Source organism: Lutjanus erythropterus, chromosome 20 (genome assembly GCF_056507025.1).
Source record: "Lutjanus erythropterus isolate fLutEry1 chromosome 20, fLutEry1.hap2, whole genome shotgun sequence".
Classification (NCBI taxonomy): domain Eukaryota; kingdom Metazoa; phylum Chordata; class Actinopteri; order Lutjaniformes; family Lutjanidae; genus Lutjanus; species Lutjanus erythropterus.
Window position 1 is genome coordinate 31,782,434 of NC_139336.1, and position 18,738 is coordinate 31,801,171.

Genomic DNA, 18,738 nt, shown 5'->3' on the forward strand with positions numbered 1-18,738 from the left:
AATCTGTGGCGACAGTGACACCGGACTTTTGTAATTTTGTTCAAATGACAACAGCTGGTGGAAACATCTTGGTTTGCTTTGTCTGCGCTGAGAATGACTAACATAACACTCAAACTGTTTTAACTCATCAAGGAGTGAAGTAGTCATGTGGAGGAGTACTCAGCCAGTGAAACGGCCGTATAACGTCCAGTCATAGCGACGTCATCAATGTTAGTCTGGGATTGGAGACGACAGATTTATAACTTAAAGTCTGTTACAAACTATGGGTGTAAAGTTTGAAAGATGTGGGGGATGCAACTGAGCTGCATGATGGACAATGCAGGATCCAGTGTTACTGGAATTTGGGATTAAAATCAAGATCTCCTTTGATTTCAATCTGTCCTCCAGCTTTGCATTAGTACAATTAGAAAAAAAAAAACAATTATAACATTGTGATTATTTTAACACAATTAATGGGAATGATCCCTTTTGCATCACACATTTGATTTTAACTGAAGAAAAAATCACAATGATGTAGCATTTGTTGACATGCTTTCTTCCATCTGGAGAACAAGATTTGTTGGTCAAGGCATCTCTGCAGCACTACTGGATTTTGTACTGACACATTTCGATTTTGATAATATTTCGATTAATTTCCATGCTGCATGGCAAACCTTTCAGAACTAGTGTTTAGGATTTAGTGACATCTAGCGGTGAGATTGCAGACTGCAAGTGAATCCCTCTCGCCTCAACCTCCCCTTCCAAGTCTGCAGGACAAAGCTTTTCAAAGTCAAGATCAAGGTCCGCATCAAACGGCAAGTCAATTCTAGACCCAGCCCAAACCGCATGTTATACATAAAGTTCATAGTCTAATATATAATCTGAATGTCATCGTCGTCTTTAATCAAAAATATCATTATCTGTTTGGTTAATGCATGCAAAAACACTAGAATTGTCCTTTAAGACAATAATACAAAGCTAAGCTAATGCTAAGCTAAGAGGAAGACGACTCCATCACTTCAGGGACAGATTTTGACACCTGGACAACGTACTGACGGTGTAGGCCACCGACAGCCACCGTTGGCTGTGTGTATTTGATGAGCGTCAGAATAAAGAGCCACTGTTCCAGCGTGCCCGTCTCATGTTCCTCTGCCCAGACTCCATCTGCCCCTCCCAGCACGGCTCCTATTCATCATCCACAGTGTCAGGTTCCCTCTGTGACACCCCACACACTCAGAGCTCAGCCACAAAAATGTCTGGAGCAGCACAACTGCACACCTCACACACATACTGTCTCTGCACCTTCAACATTTCACACACAAGTTTCATTTGACTTTTTCTGCGTAAACTTTACTCTTCGACTAGTTTGCACCAACAAAGATTAATTTAATTTAAGGTTAGTACAATCAGAGTTACGTAAAAGTACGTTTAAAATTAGTTAATCCAGATTTAAAATGAAGCAGAGCCCTGTTGCACAATCTTAAAATTAATTTCCATTTAGTAAAGCCAAGTTTATTTATGTAAAACAAAATTAAACAGAGTTTAATCAATATGGAGATGCTTACCCAAATTAAAATAAATCTAAAAAAATTCAAGTGCTGTTGGGATGTAGTAAATATAAAAGAGTAGGGGGACTGTTGCATTGTTTGTTTGCTAGTTAGACAAAAAGTAGAAGCACAGAAGTAATATTCAATTCAAATTCAATTGTTAATATTCAGTAGTTTTGGTGCAACAGAATTAAATTTCATCTCAGTTCAGACTAAAAGCTAAACTGAGGTTTATAGAGAGGTTTAAATTTAATGGTGTGCAACATAATTTTAAGTTAAACCAGGATTAAACAAAGTTTAAAAATGAATCCTTGTTGGTGCAGCCCAGCCTCCGTCACAACAAAGCTATGAGGCAAAGGTCACTGACCATGGAAGTAACTCTTAACCTTGAGGTATCCCACACTGAGCCGCAGCACGGACAGTTTGTCCAGGCGACCTCTGACCTCCTCGGAGAACGGCAGCAGGCCGGTCAGACGGTCCAGCTCCACATTCAGGCGGTCCCTGTGGCGTTTGGACGGATTGGTCTTCACAGGTGGAGGCTTCACACTGTAAAACGAGACACGAGGATGTTCGGTGATTCTGCCCGATAAAACATGTTTGCTCTGATCGACAATCAAACACACAGAGTGGAATTTCCATCGAGAGCTGAAGTGGGAGTTTTTGGTAAAAGGCTCACGCAGTACGTCTGTACGGGTGAACGTAGGAGACTCGTGTGTCATACACTGACACACTGACTCTTCCTGTTCATCAGAATAATTCTGCTGTTGAAAATTCCAGCGCTGAGTTTCTGCCGTAAGAGACGATGTTGGTTTCTGCCCAAATAAACTCTGACCCACATCAAAGGAAGCATCGACTTCCTGGTTTGAAGAGTCATCTGAGGCTGAGAGTGCGGTTCATGCTTTTATTATAACAAGACTGAGAAACACACAGAGAGAGAAACGTTGTTTATTACATTAGTTAGGACATTCATTCTGTTAGTCTGTGGAGTAAATATCTGGAAATATTAGATTTACTGAGAAACGACTGCTGAAATGAACTGAAATCTTCAAACTTTAGAGGAAATCAGGAGACTTTGTCTGTTTAAGAGCTGAAGCAATGAACTGATTAGTTGATGAATAGAAAATGAATCAGTTACTATTTATTTTGAAATTCCATTAAACAATTTCCCAATGAGTAATAACAGCCTACACTATAAAAACTATATTAAAGTAATGGCAAGTAGAATCATAAACTGCATGCACAGATGGCAACTGATTAAAAGTTCCCATGAAGTGAATATCAATGTTTTAAGTGTTTTTTTAATCACATATGTATTCCACTGCACATCACCTGTATGCCAGCATCTGGTCCAACAATGACAAAAAAGTTGTTTTGTAGACATTCTTGGGTCTTTTTAATGGTATTTCAGAGTTGGAAACGATTAAAACCTGTTGATGACTCATCCTGCACACTGAACTTGCGTCTGATGAAACGCTTTCTCGCATATGATGCACAGGAGCCTGGAAGGAGAAGACGTCCGTAGAAGCACAACTTTATTACTTTATTCATTGATGTTGGTGAAACTGGATCATATTTAATGGAGAAAATATTTTCTGGTTTCCTCCTGATGGCCTCTGGCTGCTCAGCTTCAACTCTAAGTTATTCAATCACAGAGTTTCCCTGATGGACAGATAGCTTTAGCTTACTTGTCGCAAGATCACGTGAGAATCCATCTTGCCTGGCTCCTAACTATCTGTTTGAGTCTGTTTGAGTCTGTGCGAGCCGATCAGCGTCCTCAGAAGGATGACTGGCAGCTAAGGGGCGTGGTTTTAGGTGCGCCGACAGCGAGAAGCGTTCATGGAAACGACTCGTCTCGAAACAAACAATGGCGGCTCCTGTGTTTGAACTGGAGAGCATTTCTTCATTGAGAGAAGAGAAAAGAACGGACCTGAAGGCTTTTATCGATTAAAAAGAAAGAGTTGGCTGAAGCTGTGTTAGATGTGACAGATGGAGAAGTGCCTGCCCTTTTCCAAACAGTTTCTATGGACCGCTTCCCAGATGGTTCTATGTAACAAACCATCTGGCGTATCAGATTTCTCTACTAGGGCAGCGACTAATGCTTATTTTCACAGTAGATTAATCGTTCGAGGATTTTCTTGATTTATTGATTAAAAGTTGATTTCCTTTGACTTGTCAGAAAATGGTGAAAATGCTGATCAGTGTTTTCCAAATCTCAAATTTCTTGTTTTGCCCACAACCCAAAGATATTCAGTTCACTGTCATAAATGAGTAAAGTGAATTTTTTTTTTCTTTAAAAAAATGGCTGAAAACAATTAATCAATTATCCAAATAGTTGGCGAATAATTTAATAATGGATTAATAATCAATGAATTGATTTATCATTGCAGCACTACACTGTACTAATGAAGATATACTCAGGAATATTATATTCCATTCCTGCTATATTATGTCAATAGATCCCCGTAAATCCTACACACTGGACCTTTAAGCAGAAACTGTCACAGACGACTTCAGTGACCCTCCTGAAAAAGATTAATTATCTCGTTATCTTGAGAAATCTGCTTTTTGTTTTCTCCTGTTAATGAAATAATTGGTAATGCTTACATTTCCTGCTCCCATGATTTCATGGTAAATAGATGGTAATTACCAAGCAAGATTAGCAAGAACCATTTTCATGTTGTGGGTGCTAATTACCAAGTAACATATTTGAAATTTCTGTGAATTTACCCGCAAATTCCCACCAAATTTGCATGATAATTCACAAGTGTTGTTTTCATTCCATTATCACATACTTGCCATGAAAACTGCGGGCAATTTGCAGATAAATTCAGAGAAATTTCAAATATGCTGTTTTGTAATTACCACCATATAGATGAATATGATACTCGCTAATTATCACATTCTTACTCATGAAATTTGTGGGTAATCTGGAGGTAATGTGAGGGTAATTTCTCAGAAATTTTAAATATATTACTTGGTAAACACCACCTATTTACTATGAAATTATGGGACCTGAAAATTGAAGTGATACCAAATAATTAACTTGTGAAAAATTGCGAGCACGGCCGTTTAGGCTTCTGTGGCCGAATGAGCCCAAATAGAGAATTACATCATAATTTAGAGACAGCGTGTGCATGTGTTGATCCTCCACTGGGCCTGTGCCATTATTACTACAAATTACCACAACATAATTCCTCCCCGACATGTCGGGACACGCAGCGGCCCTGTGTGTCACATCCCTCCCTGAATAAACACGGAGATCTAAGGAAAGAGATGCAGGGAAGAGGAGAGACAACGAAGCAGACAGGAATGAAACAAAAACCAGGAGGAAACCAAGAAAAGACATCAAAAAGAGGATGATGAAGCAACTAGTTGTGAAACGATACGATGCTGAATGATAATGTGGTAACAGTCGGGTCTGGTTGTGACAAACACAGATAAGGACTCTTATTTGGGGAAACAATAGCAGCAAATAGCCTGAGGGAGCAAATAAATAAAGTCGGTGTGTCCATAACAAATCACAGGATATTCACTGGACATCACATGGAGTAAAGACACTTCTTTAAAAAGCATGATGATCGTGAGTCTTCAGCTTATAATGCAGGATGATCCTGCTTCTCTTCTGCACTTCACATCCATTTCATGCTACTTTATTCTTCTATGTACTACAATTTAACAGGGAAATATTATCCTTTTTAATTTGCAGATTCAGATTAATATGACAACAAATAAATTTGAATTTATTATTACAGGTTATGATAAAACTTAAGTTACTCTGTAGTATATTAAGTATTTAAAATTAACTCATTTTTCTGTAACATTAAATTGATGAACACAATAATGCATCAATAAATATAATCTAATATCATTTGGAGAACTTTTACTTTAAGTTTATTTTAATCAGTGTAATGAACTACAGGTAATTAAACGACTGCCATTTTTTGTGTAGGTAACAATTTTGGGCCATAAAATCAATCATTTTTCAAAACAATGGTCTTTTTTGCTGGCATGTGACTTTTTTTGTTGTATATTTTGTTAAAATGTCAGATTAAATGTGCATTATCGATTTTTATCATATTTCCAAGTGGTTTGACCTACTTTTTCTAAGTTGGTTAGTCTTATAGTCAGTCGTTCCAGGATTTTGTGAGCTTTTTATGAGATTAAAAAAATTGTGATGGATGTTACAGTGTTTTATTTTGTTTTATTCATTAAAAATTAGGTAAGGCAACTTGTTCCAGGTAGAATAAAACCTGTTCTTTGTGATCTTACCACAAAGCATCAGGATTACAAACATTTTAGTCCACCTGGAGCTCAAACTCAAATATCAAATATAAAAGTCGATATATGTCAATAACAATGACAAACCTTTTATTCTTTTCAGTACCCGTAACAAAATCAAAATAAATTAATAAATAATGAAACACTGAGTCGGTTCTTTGAGGCGTATGTGTCTGATGTTTGCACAAGGGACCGCTATGATTGGTGGGACTCGCGGGAAGCTACAATGATTGGTCAAATTGCTGCACTGATTGGACAAAATTGCAGGAGGAACTGATTAGTCTAACAAACGAGATTTCTCCCGCAGGTGGTTTTACTGCAGTTCAACTTCTTGCCTCTTCAGTGTCGAGTCACTGGCAGCTTGACGAGCTGCTTTCAAAGTCGCTTCCCCGACACTGATTTTGACGCCGATACTGTTGAACTTTGGAGTAAAATGTTTAATTTAATGATTGACTTTTACTTTCCAAGCGTGTAGGAGAACCAACAGTGGCTTCAAATCAAACATGAAAGGCCGTATCTACAGCCAGTGTTTGGTTTGTCTGTTCTGATCTACTGTAGAAACAAGGTGATTCAACATGGCCGCCTCCGTGGAAGAGGACCTGTGTCCTCTGTAGATATGAAGGGCTCATTCCAAGGTAAAGAAAACACACAGTTCTTATTTTCAGGTGATTATACATTTATGGAAACACACTTCGCCATAAATTTTGCAGACTGTGTGCAATTCTGAGGTACCTGAACTTTACTTTTATGCTATTTTATACTTCTACTCCACTACATTTTAAAGAGAAATATTAGTGATGCACGATATAGATTTTCAGCCAACACAAAAAACAACGATTACCTGCTTCTCACATTGCTGATACTGATCAGATAACCAACAACATTTTTGTATTTTAAAAAGTACATATTACCTGTAGTTTATTACCTGTAGTTTATGCACATCTGGCAGTAAGAAAGGCTCAGATGTAGCGAGCAAAGATGGATGATTTAATATTTCACGGCTCTGACAGACTGAACCAAATCTAACTGATGTTACCATGACAACAACAACAAAGAACTGCTCTGACTCTTCAAATGTTCATCCAAAAACTTCTCAGACATACTTCAGCTTTTATAGAGCACCTTAGAATTCAAACTAAATACTTTGAAAGTCTGTCAGATCAGATATTAGTGTATCTGATATTTATCAGCTAACATACACCGATACTGATCTACCTTATCAATACCTGGAACAGGAGTTAATTTACAGAGACAGATAGATAACATTAGGGCTGCAACTAGCAATCATTTTCATCATCGATTAATCTGTCAATTATTTTCTTGCTTAATTAATCTATTATTAATCGATTGGTGTTTTGGTCTGTAGAATGTCAGAAAATGGTGAAAAGTGCAGATCACTGTTTTCCAAAGTCCAACAAGTCATCCTCAAATGTCTTGTTTTGCCCAAAATACGAAGATATTCAGTTTACTGTCACGGAAATCTAAAGAAACCACAAAATATGCACATTTGAGAAGCTGAAATCAGAGAATTTGGACATTTTTTCATTAAAAAATGACTTAAAATTATTAATTGATCACCAATATTTTTGGCAATTAATTTAAAAATTAAATGTTGCATCTCTAGATAATATAAAACTTTTGTTTTATTACTTTAATGCAGGTTTTCCCATTACAAGTTATCAAATTCATCATTTGTTTCATTTGTCCTGTTGCATTTATACAGTTTTTGTTTTCACAGACAGAATGAGAATAAAATAAAAAGAGGAAGAAAAAAGACAGAGAAAGAAACACAGGAAAAGGGGGTGGGGATCCTAAATTATAATTAATTTCTCTAAATTGTATTATTCCACTCCATCTGTTTCCTTGATTCATTTCCTCCACTTTCCTCCTCTCTGTTTCTCAACCTAGGAGTGATTCTTTCCATTTCCTTTATTTATTTATTTATTTATTTATTTATTTATCTTCAACTGTTTATTTCCCTTTTTAAAGGATGGTGATTTAACATCCATCCAGATCCCTGTAATTTACAATAATAATAACAGAATATAAAACTTAATTGATCCCTGATGAATAGTTATCAGTAAGTTTTTTTTTTTCCACCACGGCCACCATCACCTGCCCCACTCACCTTATCTACTCCTGACGTCATCATCTTTGAGTGACATTTGCCGCAGGTAAACTACCTGCCCACCCCCACCCTCAACACCCACCCATCACTGTCCGGAAATCATAAATCACACAAATGTGACTGTGTTGGTGGAAACACGAAGTGGATGTTGTTTAATTAGTGCTACTGATAATAATTACACAGAGATTATTAGAGTGGTGGTGACAGTGACCAACATTAACCCCGTCCACAGTGCGCTGAATTCAAGGTTACTATAGTGCACTGCGTGTTTCATACCCTGCGGTGACATGTAGGAGTAAAAACATGTGCAAACTTACATTTTCTGAACGGGCTTTTTCCTCCTCTTCACCGCGTACACTCCACCCGTCCCCAGCATGGTGGCGCTGAGGCTTCAGCCAACTCTGTTTCCTTCCACTTCAAGAAACACACACACACACACACACACACACACACACACAAAACCCTCCAAATGTTCAAACTTGCATAAAAAAAAGTTTGGAGTTCTGAATCTCCAGACACACCCTGAACGCCTCTCTTACTGTAAAACATGTAAAAACGTCCAGATTTTTTAACGTAAACTCCGCTCACTCCGACGTCAAACAGAAATAATCCACATTACGTGAAGTCTGTCGAGGTTTAGCAGCGACCCTGTCGGTCAGAGACTAATTTGTAAAGTCCTGAAGTTTCCAAGTACAACAGAAACACCTCAGCCAGTCCTTCGTGTGTTTGTGCTCCTCCTTCGGCCAATCAGATCCGCTGTAACATCACCGCTGCTCTGTCTCGACGTTTCTGATTGGTGTAATTCTTCTCCTTTGTTTATCCTCGTCCTCAGCTGTAAAACGCACAAACTGTGCATGTAAATATATTCCGCCTCCATTAATTCTAGGTCGTAGACAGCAAGGCTCACATAGTTTCATTCCTAAAGATGTAAAGTTTGACATAAAGCGACACCAGATCAACTTTCAGCTCGTTTTCTGACTCTGCCATGTTTGTCCTGCCTCCTGATAAATGTTATTTAACCTGTAACTCCATCCAGTGGCGGTGACTGGTATTGCAGGTCTCGCACAGGGACAGATTACTTCACTCAAATACAAGTAACAGAAACACACTGGGGATTACACAATCACATTACCAAAAAAGTATCTATAATCAGCCCAGATTACATCTGGAAAATGTGTAATTACTATTAAATGTTGTTCTATGAAGTATTTTGTATCTGTGTTTTAAAATGTGCAATACAAATAAAGTTTATTACTATTTTGTTTTATTATCAAACACACAATAAATGCATTATATGTAGTTTATTTGATAATTAGTTAGACTCAAAGGTGCTAGCAGGTATTTATCTTTGGAAATAGCTGAGCTAACATTAGCTATTTTTTCCTCTTTATGAGCTAAGCTAACTCCTTCATATTGAATGCACAGGTACCACAGTGGTTTAAATCTTCTCATCTAACTAACAAACAACAAATGAACGAATTATTAAACAAACACAATGTAATGTATTACCATTAATTACCAAACTTTATCCACACTCATGGGTGGATTTTGCTCCCTTTCGGGCTGAGTCAGGCTAACTGTTAACCCTTTCACCTTTGAGCTAGTTAAGCTAACGTTAAACTAAGTGGCTAGTGGCTTTAGCTTCTCTCAGCAAGAAACTGAAAAAGTGCTTTTCCCAAAATGTCAAACTATTTTTTTAAAACTACCCAACAGACACAATCATTAAATTTGACCAGAAACAACATTTAAACATTGAAATGTTGCTTGAATATCATGGCCTAGTATAAATATATTATATTTTAGCACTGATAGTGGCATTTCTGCTGCTTGATAAGTACTTTGACTTCTGATACTTGAAGTTTCTTTGGCTGATAATACTGTTACAAAAGTGTTTAAATGCAGGACTTTTACTGATCAAACATTTTTATATGGTTTTATTAACATTTTTTCTTCTTCTCTCTCTTAGATTATTGCGTTAAAAGTATTTTACTGTTGTAACTTGTCAAGGTGAAGCTAATTTTAGCTATTTATAGCCTCCTTTATTCTATAACAATGTATATTTTATACTGGTAAAAAGTTAAAACAAAGTTAAATGTAGTGAATTAAAAGTGCAATAATTTTGTCTATGGAGTAGAAATATATGCCAGCAGCATGTAATGTAAAGACTCTAGTCAAGTAAAAGTACCTAAAATATCGAATTAACTACCCGAGGACGTCTTATGCAGCTTTTAATCACCGAATATTTTTATTTATATTTTTTACATATTACCAAAAGATTTTTTTTATCACACAGTAATTCCAAGAATTTCAAAAAATGTCATATTTATTGCATAATACAGTTTCTCATAAAGGAAAGAACCTTGATCACAGTTTTGTTAAAACAAAATTGAAATAGAAAAATCAATTTATTCTTGAACAAAAGGCACTGACCACTGCCTTCACAGTTTAGGGTCAGAAATTAAGAGAGGACAGAGAAAAGATATTTATGTTCTCAGACAGTTTCACTGCTGTATTTAGAACACATGGAAATCTGTGATTCAGACTGGACTCTTTGATTGTTTTATAAGTGGAACGTGATCGACCGCCAAAACTCAAAACACCAGAGACTTTGGTTTCTCCCAGGGGAACTGCTCTCTGCCAAAGTGACCGTAGCAGGCAGTGGCTTGGTAAATTGGCCGCTTCAGACCCAGCTCCCTGCAAGAGAAACACAGGCAAAATTATAGTTATTTTTACAGAAAAAGACAGAAAATACAGTGAAACAGAGCTATGAAAAAGCTACACATACTTCACAATGACCCCAGGCCTCAGGTCGAAGTTCTTTTTTACAATCTGCAGCAGCTCGTCTTCGTCCCTGTTCGACGTGCCGTAGTGAAACACTGAGATGGAGAGTGGATGGCTCACACCGATCGCATACGAGATCTGAAGGGTAAAACAGAAAAAACACATCAATGATTTCTGCTAAAATCTCAGGCTTCTGCCTTTATCTCCTACACAGTTTTCAAGGTTATTAAGAGACATAAGACAAAATAATAACCAGCTCATCTAAAATATGTGTCAGAAATTTATTTGGTCATAATTATAATTATCAAAAAATGAAAAATTATGGTGAACTCTTATTCTCATTTCATTACTTAAACTGCAGAAGGTACCAGGCCTTTATTTGAGACTGGAGCTGCAGCGGTGCGAAATGTTTACAGTATGATAACAGTCTGTGAAAATATCACAGTTTCATGGCATTACACACTAATAATACTAATACTGATATTAATACTTTTACTAATCATTATTATACACCCTTGTTTTAGGCCTAGGCCTGTATTTGGGACCAGCCATTATTTCTGTATTGTTACCACAGTGCTGGTCATTTGTAAGTTTTTTACATTTTCCTGCAGTGAATTTTTGATACTGACTTACAATTTTGGCACTGTAATTTGATTGGTGCAATATTTTGGAGGTTGAAAATATTTTTTTAATACATTTCAATTCTAATGGCCACACAGACATGAAGCCAAGTGACATCCTTTCTACAATGCATCACAAATACAGCACTGAGGACATTACACATTATTCCAGATCCCCAACAGTCCAGAAAAAGATCCTATGGACTGGAAGTGCATTTGTCCAGCAGCCCGTTATTCTGAAAACAAAAGCTCATTGATCAGAAAATACACACTCTCCCTGCAGTTGTGTTCAGTGACTGCCGGCCCTGTCCATGGTGCTGACTTGGCGGGGGTTTTGGCCTTAATTGTTTTCTTTCTGGCCTTAACACCATCATGAGTTTTAAGTCAGATGGTGCACAGTCCCATCACCCTAGCTGCGAGCGTTAACCCTAAACTAACTTTAACCAAACTGCAGGAACAGTGTGCATTTTCAGAGCAGTGGGTGTTTGTTTTAAGGATAACAGGCTTTTGGTCCATTAGAGCATTTTTCAGACTATTGGGGACTACCATAAACTGTTTGGAAAAGGGCAGGCACTTAAAAAAAAGACTGGACAGGTGATTGAATGAACCATCTTTCCGTCACTTCTAACATTTGCTAACTTTAACCAATCAGATCAAAGCTTCCACGGACTCTTGTCGCTGTCATCACGCCTTAAACCACACTCTGAGCTGCCAGTGGTCCCTCCCAGGACACTGATTAGCTGCGCCATTTTTGGACAAACAAAGCCTGGCAAGATGGATTCTCGCATTATCTCGTGAATCCAGCTGCCTTGCTAAAAACGTTCCGGACCGGGCAATATATTACATATTTTAAAGAAAAGCTTTGTGGGATTGAAAAGCTAGGCTAACTAGCCTCCACTTTCCATGCAGAAGCTAGTTAGCTTTATTTGCTATCTTCCACTTTCCAGTAGAGGTGGAATTTATGAATCACTGTGGTGATCTGAATCACTTTGGTCAGTTCAGTTCAAAGATCTGTAGTCACTGAATGTGTAGTTTGTTCACTTTTTTCTTTTTAGATGCTGATTCTATTGATAATTCTAAAAAACACTTATTCTCCAAAAAAGGATTCACAGTAGCCACAGTTTTGGTGCAGCTTTAAACGTCTCACCTGAACGAGGGCCCTCCTGCACAGTCCAGCTTTGACCAAAGACTTGGCGACCCAGCGAGCAGCATAAGCTCCGGACCGATCCACTTTGGAGTAGTCTTTCCCAGAGAAAGCCCCTCCTCCGTGCCCGCCCCATCCTCCATATGTGTCCACTATGATTTTACGGCCTGTGAGACCTGCATCACCCTGGTGTAACAAAAACATCAAACACATCAGACAATAAGAATAATTTATCTATTTTAATTTTATTTTCCTCTGTGGTTCAGTCCTCACTCACTTGCGGGCCGCCAATAAGGAATTTCCCACTTGGCAGCAGATGGTAGATGGTCTTATCATCCAAGTACTTGGCAGGAATGATGACCTTCACCACCTTCTCCATCAGATGGCGTCTGATCTCCTCCAGGGTGATGTCAGGAGTGTGCTGTACCGAGATGACCACAGTGTGAACACGCAGCGGCTCCATGGCTCCGTGGTTGTCTCTATACTCCACTGTGACCTGCAGAAAAGATGGTGAAAAAAAAAAAAAGCTTAAAGTGAACTCTTTATTCCACAATCTAAAGATTTAAGATCCCCCCTCCCTTTGTTTTTCCTCTGTTTAGGCTCACTTGTGTTTTGGAGTCTGGAAGTATCCAGGGACACTCTCCGTTGCGTGACAGCTCCTTCATCCTGTAGTTGAGTTTATGAGCCAAAAGGATGGTTAAAGGCATACACTCCTCTGTCTCATCTGTGGCGTAGCCAAACATCAAACCCTGAAGAGACAAACAGACTGATTAAAGATGGAGTTCATGTCAAAAGTTTTGTTCACATGCAAATTCCAGTCTTTGAATTGGAATTGTGTTGTGTTATCTTTTAAATACTTAATGCTTTTATTAGCAACACTTAACTAAGACAGTGAACTTTGTAGACATTATACCTGCTAAACATTAGCCTGTTAGCATGTTGCCATGCTGATATTAGCATTTAGCAAGTACAGGCCCATACAGCAGCCACAAGCTTGGTTGCAGACTCTTGTGAATTGTTGCCAAAGGAAATGTTTTTGTTGCATTTATAACAAATAAAAAGTGAAGGAGCCAATAAAAACACATTACAGTGAGCGACAACAGCAGCTCCTCTGCTAAAGTAACTTTTTGCAACCATCAACTCAACATAAAACAATTATAAATCGATGTGGTGAGACATGGTAGTTCGGATAAAGCTGAGGACTTAAAGATCAGATACTGAACCTGGTCCCCTGCACCGATGTCCTCCTGGTCCCTGCCTTCAAACACACAGTCTGATATCTCCACACACTGCGGCTCCAGTGATAACAGCACGTTGCATGTCTTATAGTCAAAACCTGCAGATCGCAGATGAGACTCAGTTCAGTTAAAGTTATTAAATAAATAAGAATATTGAATGATCACACCACGCTGCACCTTTTGAAGACCCATCATAGCCGATCTCCTTAACAGTGTTTCGGACGACAGCCTGGAGATCCACTTTGGCTTTAGACGTCACTTCACCAACCAGTAAAACCATGCCCGTCTTTGTCACGCATTCTGTAACAACAAATTACGTTTAAAACATTTTCACCACTTTACTTTGCCGTCAGAGAACCTTTTCCAATGGGAAACCTCTGTTATATAAACCAAATATCACCCTTTCCAAAGCCACCAGACTACATTTGAAAAAACAGTCATTTTACCTCACAGAAAGCGGGAGTTGTTGGTCTACCGCTGCCTCAAACAGTTAGTTTTTTTGTGTTATTTTGTGACTCTGGCATTAGTTTGGATTAATCTAAGTCACAAAATTACACAAACTAGCTGACAGATGGAGGAAGCAGCAGACCAACAACTCTTGTGTTCTTCAAATTAAAATTGCTGTTTTTGTTAAAGGAGTCTGGTTGGTTTGGAGAGAGAGGACGATAATGAGCAACATAACTTTGGAAGAGGCTGTCTGATGGCGAGATAAAATTATGAAAATATTCTAAATACAGCATACACTTAAACTGATACTGATTATTCAAGTGGCTAAAATACATTTTGCCTCCGACCGTGTCCACAGCAGGACATCGCTCAGTGTCCTACACCAGTCCTCCTGCTGCTTCTCCAAACTACTGTAGGTTATACACTGACTATGGATAAGTGCTTCATATATATAATATGTATATAATCTGAACTATCCCTTTAAGATATTTAGGAGGGAGTTGAAGGCCAGTGATAAAATGCTGTACTGAACTCTGAACTGAACTTTGATTTTAAGGGCAAAAGCTAATTCAGTCTTAGATAATTTGTTTGTTTAATCATTACTTCTCAATACACCTCTGAAGCTACATTAAAACAAGTATCGATGGCTTCACTGCTACTCCATTCGACTTTGAAATAATAACATTCTTAAAACAGTATATTTCTTCTCTCTCTCTGTCCACATGCACAGGAGGGAAAAAATCAGCTCAATAAAATTAGAATTAATGCACAATTACTGTTAAATATCAGGAGTCATTTGGATGGAAACCTGGCAGATGAGAGTAACATCAATGTCTGCAGACCGAGTTCTTACCACAGGCCACTTTGGAGTCGGGGTCTTGACTCAGGTAAGCATCGAGTACAGCATCGCTGATCTGATCACACATTTTATCTGTAAGTACAAAGTCAACAATGTTAAAAGAAAGAAAGGGGACAGAAGGCCTAAACATAACTATAAATATAATGTGTTCGAATACAGAGACTGTTAACAATGTTGTCAGGGTTGTAGCCACCTTTGAGGACACTATGTTGAAGATGTGGCAACAATGGCACCTGCACCACCGGTGCCTCCGCCCTGTGCCGGGGGTAAGATGTCATCGAACTCCACCTTTCCAAGTGTGTAGAAGAACCTACAATGTTATTGGCCATATCTACAGCCTGTATTACATTTGTCTGTGACATGGTGGACTCCATGGAAGAAGACCTGTACCCTCTGTGGATAAAACAACTCATTCTAAGGTAAGAAAAACACAAAGGGTCTTATTTCCATGTGATTCACACAAATGGAAACATACAAAATATCCAATTTCTGCCATATTCTAACATTAATTCCCTCTAAATGTTACACACTGAACCTTTATTAGGCCAAACCCAGGGGGAATTAACACTCTATGGCACATATTCAGGCCGGCACCTCGTTTTATGTGGCCGTTTTATGTGGCCTGCAAAGAATAAAATTGGTGCAATACATATTGCCCTGCCCTACAGTAGGGCAATATGTATGTACTTTAAGGTGTCATCTATTGCCACCAATGACAAGTCCTCAACTGAAACTTTGTGTATTAAAAATGTTCTTTATTGAGCCAGTGGAGGCTGTCAAAGAGACTTTTCAGGCATGCAAGAGAGAGTTTTAGACTTGATATATCTAAATTTCACTACATTCAGGTTAGCGAATAAATAAAATAAGTGAGTAAATAGAGGATTGAGTTTATCTCCAGAATTTGATTCCGTGGGCTTTAGAACATCATTTATTAGGAAATAACACTGAAAACAATTCACCTGAATACAAGTAAATACGGCAAAATTAAAACTTGGCAAAAAATGCAGATGACTGAATAAATAAAACTCTTACCTTTGTTAGATAAAACATGATAAAGTGCCCTCTAGTGCAGTGGTTCTCATAATCTTTATATTCACTGATTCACTGAAACCTGGGCCACATCTGGGTCCCGGTCTGATTTAAATGATCAGAATTATTTTCTCGATTAATTGATTATTATCAGTGCAGCTCATTGCGGCTCTGATTTAGCTCCATTATATTGGAGACAGACATTTGTACAGCTGATATCACCAAATCTCTGCAACTCACACCAAAAAAATCTTAATAGATAAACAGCACTACTGGTCAGGGGGGAAATCTGTATTTTTGATTTTTTTGTTGAACTGTCCCTTTAAGTACATTTTGCCTCTAATGCTTCCACACTGTAATATTTATATTTTTATACCATGGTAAATCTATTTTTACTTATGGATCAGACTACGTCCTCTACTACTGACTATACCGTCCATGCATGTCTCTACATGTCCATGCAGCTCACTCAGCGTACAGCAGGTATATTATTAAGGTACAGTTACACAGTTATACTACAGTAAATCATGAGTACAGTTACCGGAGTGTCCTTCTCCCACAGACTCGGAGGTGAAGAGGAAAGTCCTCCCGCTGGTCGCTCCGCTGGTGTTCATCTTCAGCTCGTCGCTCGGTGCAGAAAAGTTGAATTAAAACCAGCTTAAAAACTAAACGTGTCGGTGCTTCGTCGCTCTTAAAGTGAACGTAAACTCTGATGTCCGCCGACACTGATTGTAAAAAGCAATTATTAACTCTGAGAGTTAAGCTTACGGAGCAAACGCAGCAGGCAGGTCGACCCCGGACCAACCGGCGGATTTAGCACGAAATTATGGAAAGCGACTGATGTAACTTTTCACCAGCGGTTTTACGGGAAATATGCGGATAAAACTACAACTTCAAGTACTCATCTCCTCTACAGTGGGCTGTCTGTAGCCTAAACTGCTATGCGTGGGCTAAAGGAAGGTCGTGTCTGGTGGGGAATCCCGGACTTGCGAAAAAATCTCGCGAGTGTTACGTTTCTAACCCTAAACCGTGATATTTCCCCAACTCTAGACAAACGTTTTCTGTCCCTAAACATATACAGACTTTTAAACACGGCGACGTCATGTTATAAAACGTAATAATTTTGTAGGAGAAGTACAGTGGTTTGACATCGCTTTAAAATGTCGCGAGAGTTTCGCAAATCAAGGGTTCCCTTCTAAACACGATCCCACAGGAGGAATGTTTACAAGTGAGAGTCCTTCAGGCAGCAGCGAGGACAGCCTCAAGATGTCGCTGTTAGGACGCGACACGTGAGGTCAAAATTAAATAACTGATTCTAATCCTTACAAATACTCTATTACTAATAAGATTAGTGAGGTTTCCTTTAAAATTACATTTCGTTTGACCTTGCAAAGCCATCCTCAAGAAATTTAAATATGAAATAAATGGAAGTTGTTTCTTAACTGTGCTCCATCTATTATGACATGGTCAGGATTATAAAAATTATGGAAAGATGTTTGTAAATTTATTATTGACATCTTGTACAAATATTTAGCATTATTTGTCGAACATTCTGATTTCCTTTTCTTAACCCAAACACCACGTTTATAAATTAAAGGACCATTTTTACTTTTTTTTTTTTTTTTTTTAACAGTGATTTTGAACAGCACATAAAAACTAACAAACCAACAAAAGCCCATAAAAAAACTGTAAGGACACGTGTTGTCTATAAAGTATGTATGTAGTATGTATACAATTACAAATTGTGTTCCTTTCCTTTTTTTATTATTTATTATCTTTTAAAAATAATGTTATGTTGTATTTTTAATTTTCTCTCGCCTTCTTACTTGCAGTTAACCTCTGACATATTGAATGAATGAATGTATGACTGTTGTTTTTTATTTTCAAAAAGTATGGAATGTGTAATTTGTCAAATAAAGATTTGTTTAACCATAATCAATAGGACATAATATGATATAATAATGCTATAATGTATAAAAATATACATATAATAACAAGATAACTCACCACAAACACCTTAAATTTGGTAACATATAATAAATTATCAGAAGTACTCAGGTCTTTTATATAAGTAAAAGTAGCAATACCAAAGAGTAAAAATACTCTGTTACAAGTAAAAGTCCTGCATGCAAAATTTTAAGTGTTTGCATCAAAATGTACCTAAAGTGCCAAAAGTAAAAGTACAGTTGGGTAGCTTCATAATAGCTTCATGATAATAATCTATCATAATTTATCGGCTGGTTTATATTTTGTATTAATATTCTGAATCTGCACTTTTTATTCCACAGCATTTGTTTTGCAGTTTACTGGCTATTTATTCAGATCATTCCTGTCAACCTGCCCTCCACACATGACCAGAGTCGGGAAACAGGCAGCAAACATCAACTTCTCCCCTCCGGCCGGCGCTACAGAGCTCTGCACTGTACGTCAGAACAACCAAACACATGAACAGTGTCTGCAGGCCTCACTCTCATTGTATAAAGTTTCATTCTACATTTTACACTGCACTGTTTTTCTTTACTATTGGTCTTGATTATTTTAGGTCATAGTACACTGCAGACTTGTTTATATATTTTTATCTGACTTATGAATCATATGCACATACTGTTTATTTAGTGTTTGGCAAGTGTTCAGCAGCAGCAGCAGCAGTGTTCAGTTAGCATGACTCATGATCAGCTCCTCTTTATC

General features: G+C 37.9%; 2 protein-coding genes across 3 annotated transcripts in view; both read right to left on the bottom strand.

Annotated features, from left to right (window-relative positions):
• Positions 1-8,799, bottom strand: part of LOC146308730 (aryl hydrocarbon receptor-like) — a 28,721-nt gene extending 19,922 nt beyond the window's left edge. Inside the window, exons 1-3 of one of the 2 annotated variants that reach the window (XM_084745933.1) lie at positions 8,472-8,799; positions 8,250-8,346; positions 1,894-2,072 (exon numbers count right to left, since the gene is read on the bottom strand). In XM_084745933.1, coding sequence (XP_084602059.1) covers positions 1,894-2,072; positions 8,250-8,308 — 238 coding nt within the window. In that variant the 5' untranslated portion in view covers positions 8,309-8,346; positions 8,472-8,799. Of the gene's footprint in view, positions 1-1,893; positions 2,073-8,249 lie in introns of both variants that reach the window. The other variant, XM_084745932.1, reaches the window with a different exon arrangement.
• A 1,438-nt stretch (positions 8,800-10,237) lies between these two features.
• On the bottom strand, positions 10,238-17,006 carry mat2al (methionine adenosyltransferase II, alpha-like). The gene is made up of 9 exons (XM_084745934.1): positions 16,592-17,006; positions 15,016-15,093; positions 13,893-14,015; positions 13,701-13,813; positions 13,083-13,226; positions 12,755-12,973; positions 12,481-12,663; positions 10,718-10,851; positions 10,238-10,626 (listed from the first exon to the last, which is right to left on the bottom strand). Exons 1-9 carry the CDS (start codon positions 16,662-16,664, stop codon positions 10,524-10,526), a joined length of 1,170 nt encoding a protein of 389 aa, XP_084602060.1. The 5' UTR covers positions 16,665-17,006; the 3' UTR covers positions 10,238-10,523.
• Between the last annotated feature and the right edge of the window lie 1,732 nt (positions 17,007-18,738).

Excerpts from the sequence above, each read along its gene's own strand:
- mat2al (XM_084745934.1), bottom strand. The coding sequence starts at position 16,664 with ATGAACACCAGCGGAGCGACCAGCGGGAGGACTTTCCTCTTCACCTCC. Across the intron at positions 13,227-13,700 it reads ACATCGGTGCAGGGGACCAG|GGTTTGATGTTTGGCTACGC; the intron begins GTTCAGTATCTG and ends TTGTCTCTTCAG. Across the intron at positions 12,974-13,082 it reads TTCCAGACTCCAAAACACAA|GTCACAGTGGAGTATAGAGA; the intron begins GTGAGCCTAAAC and ends TCTTTTCTGCAG.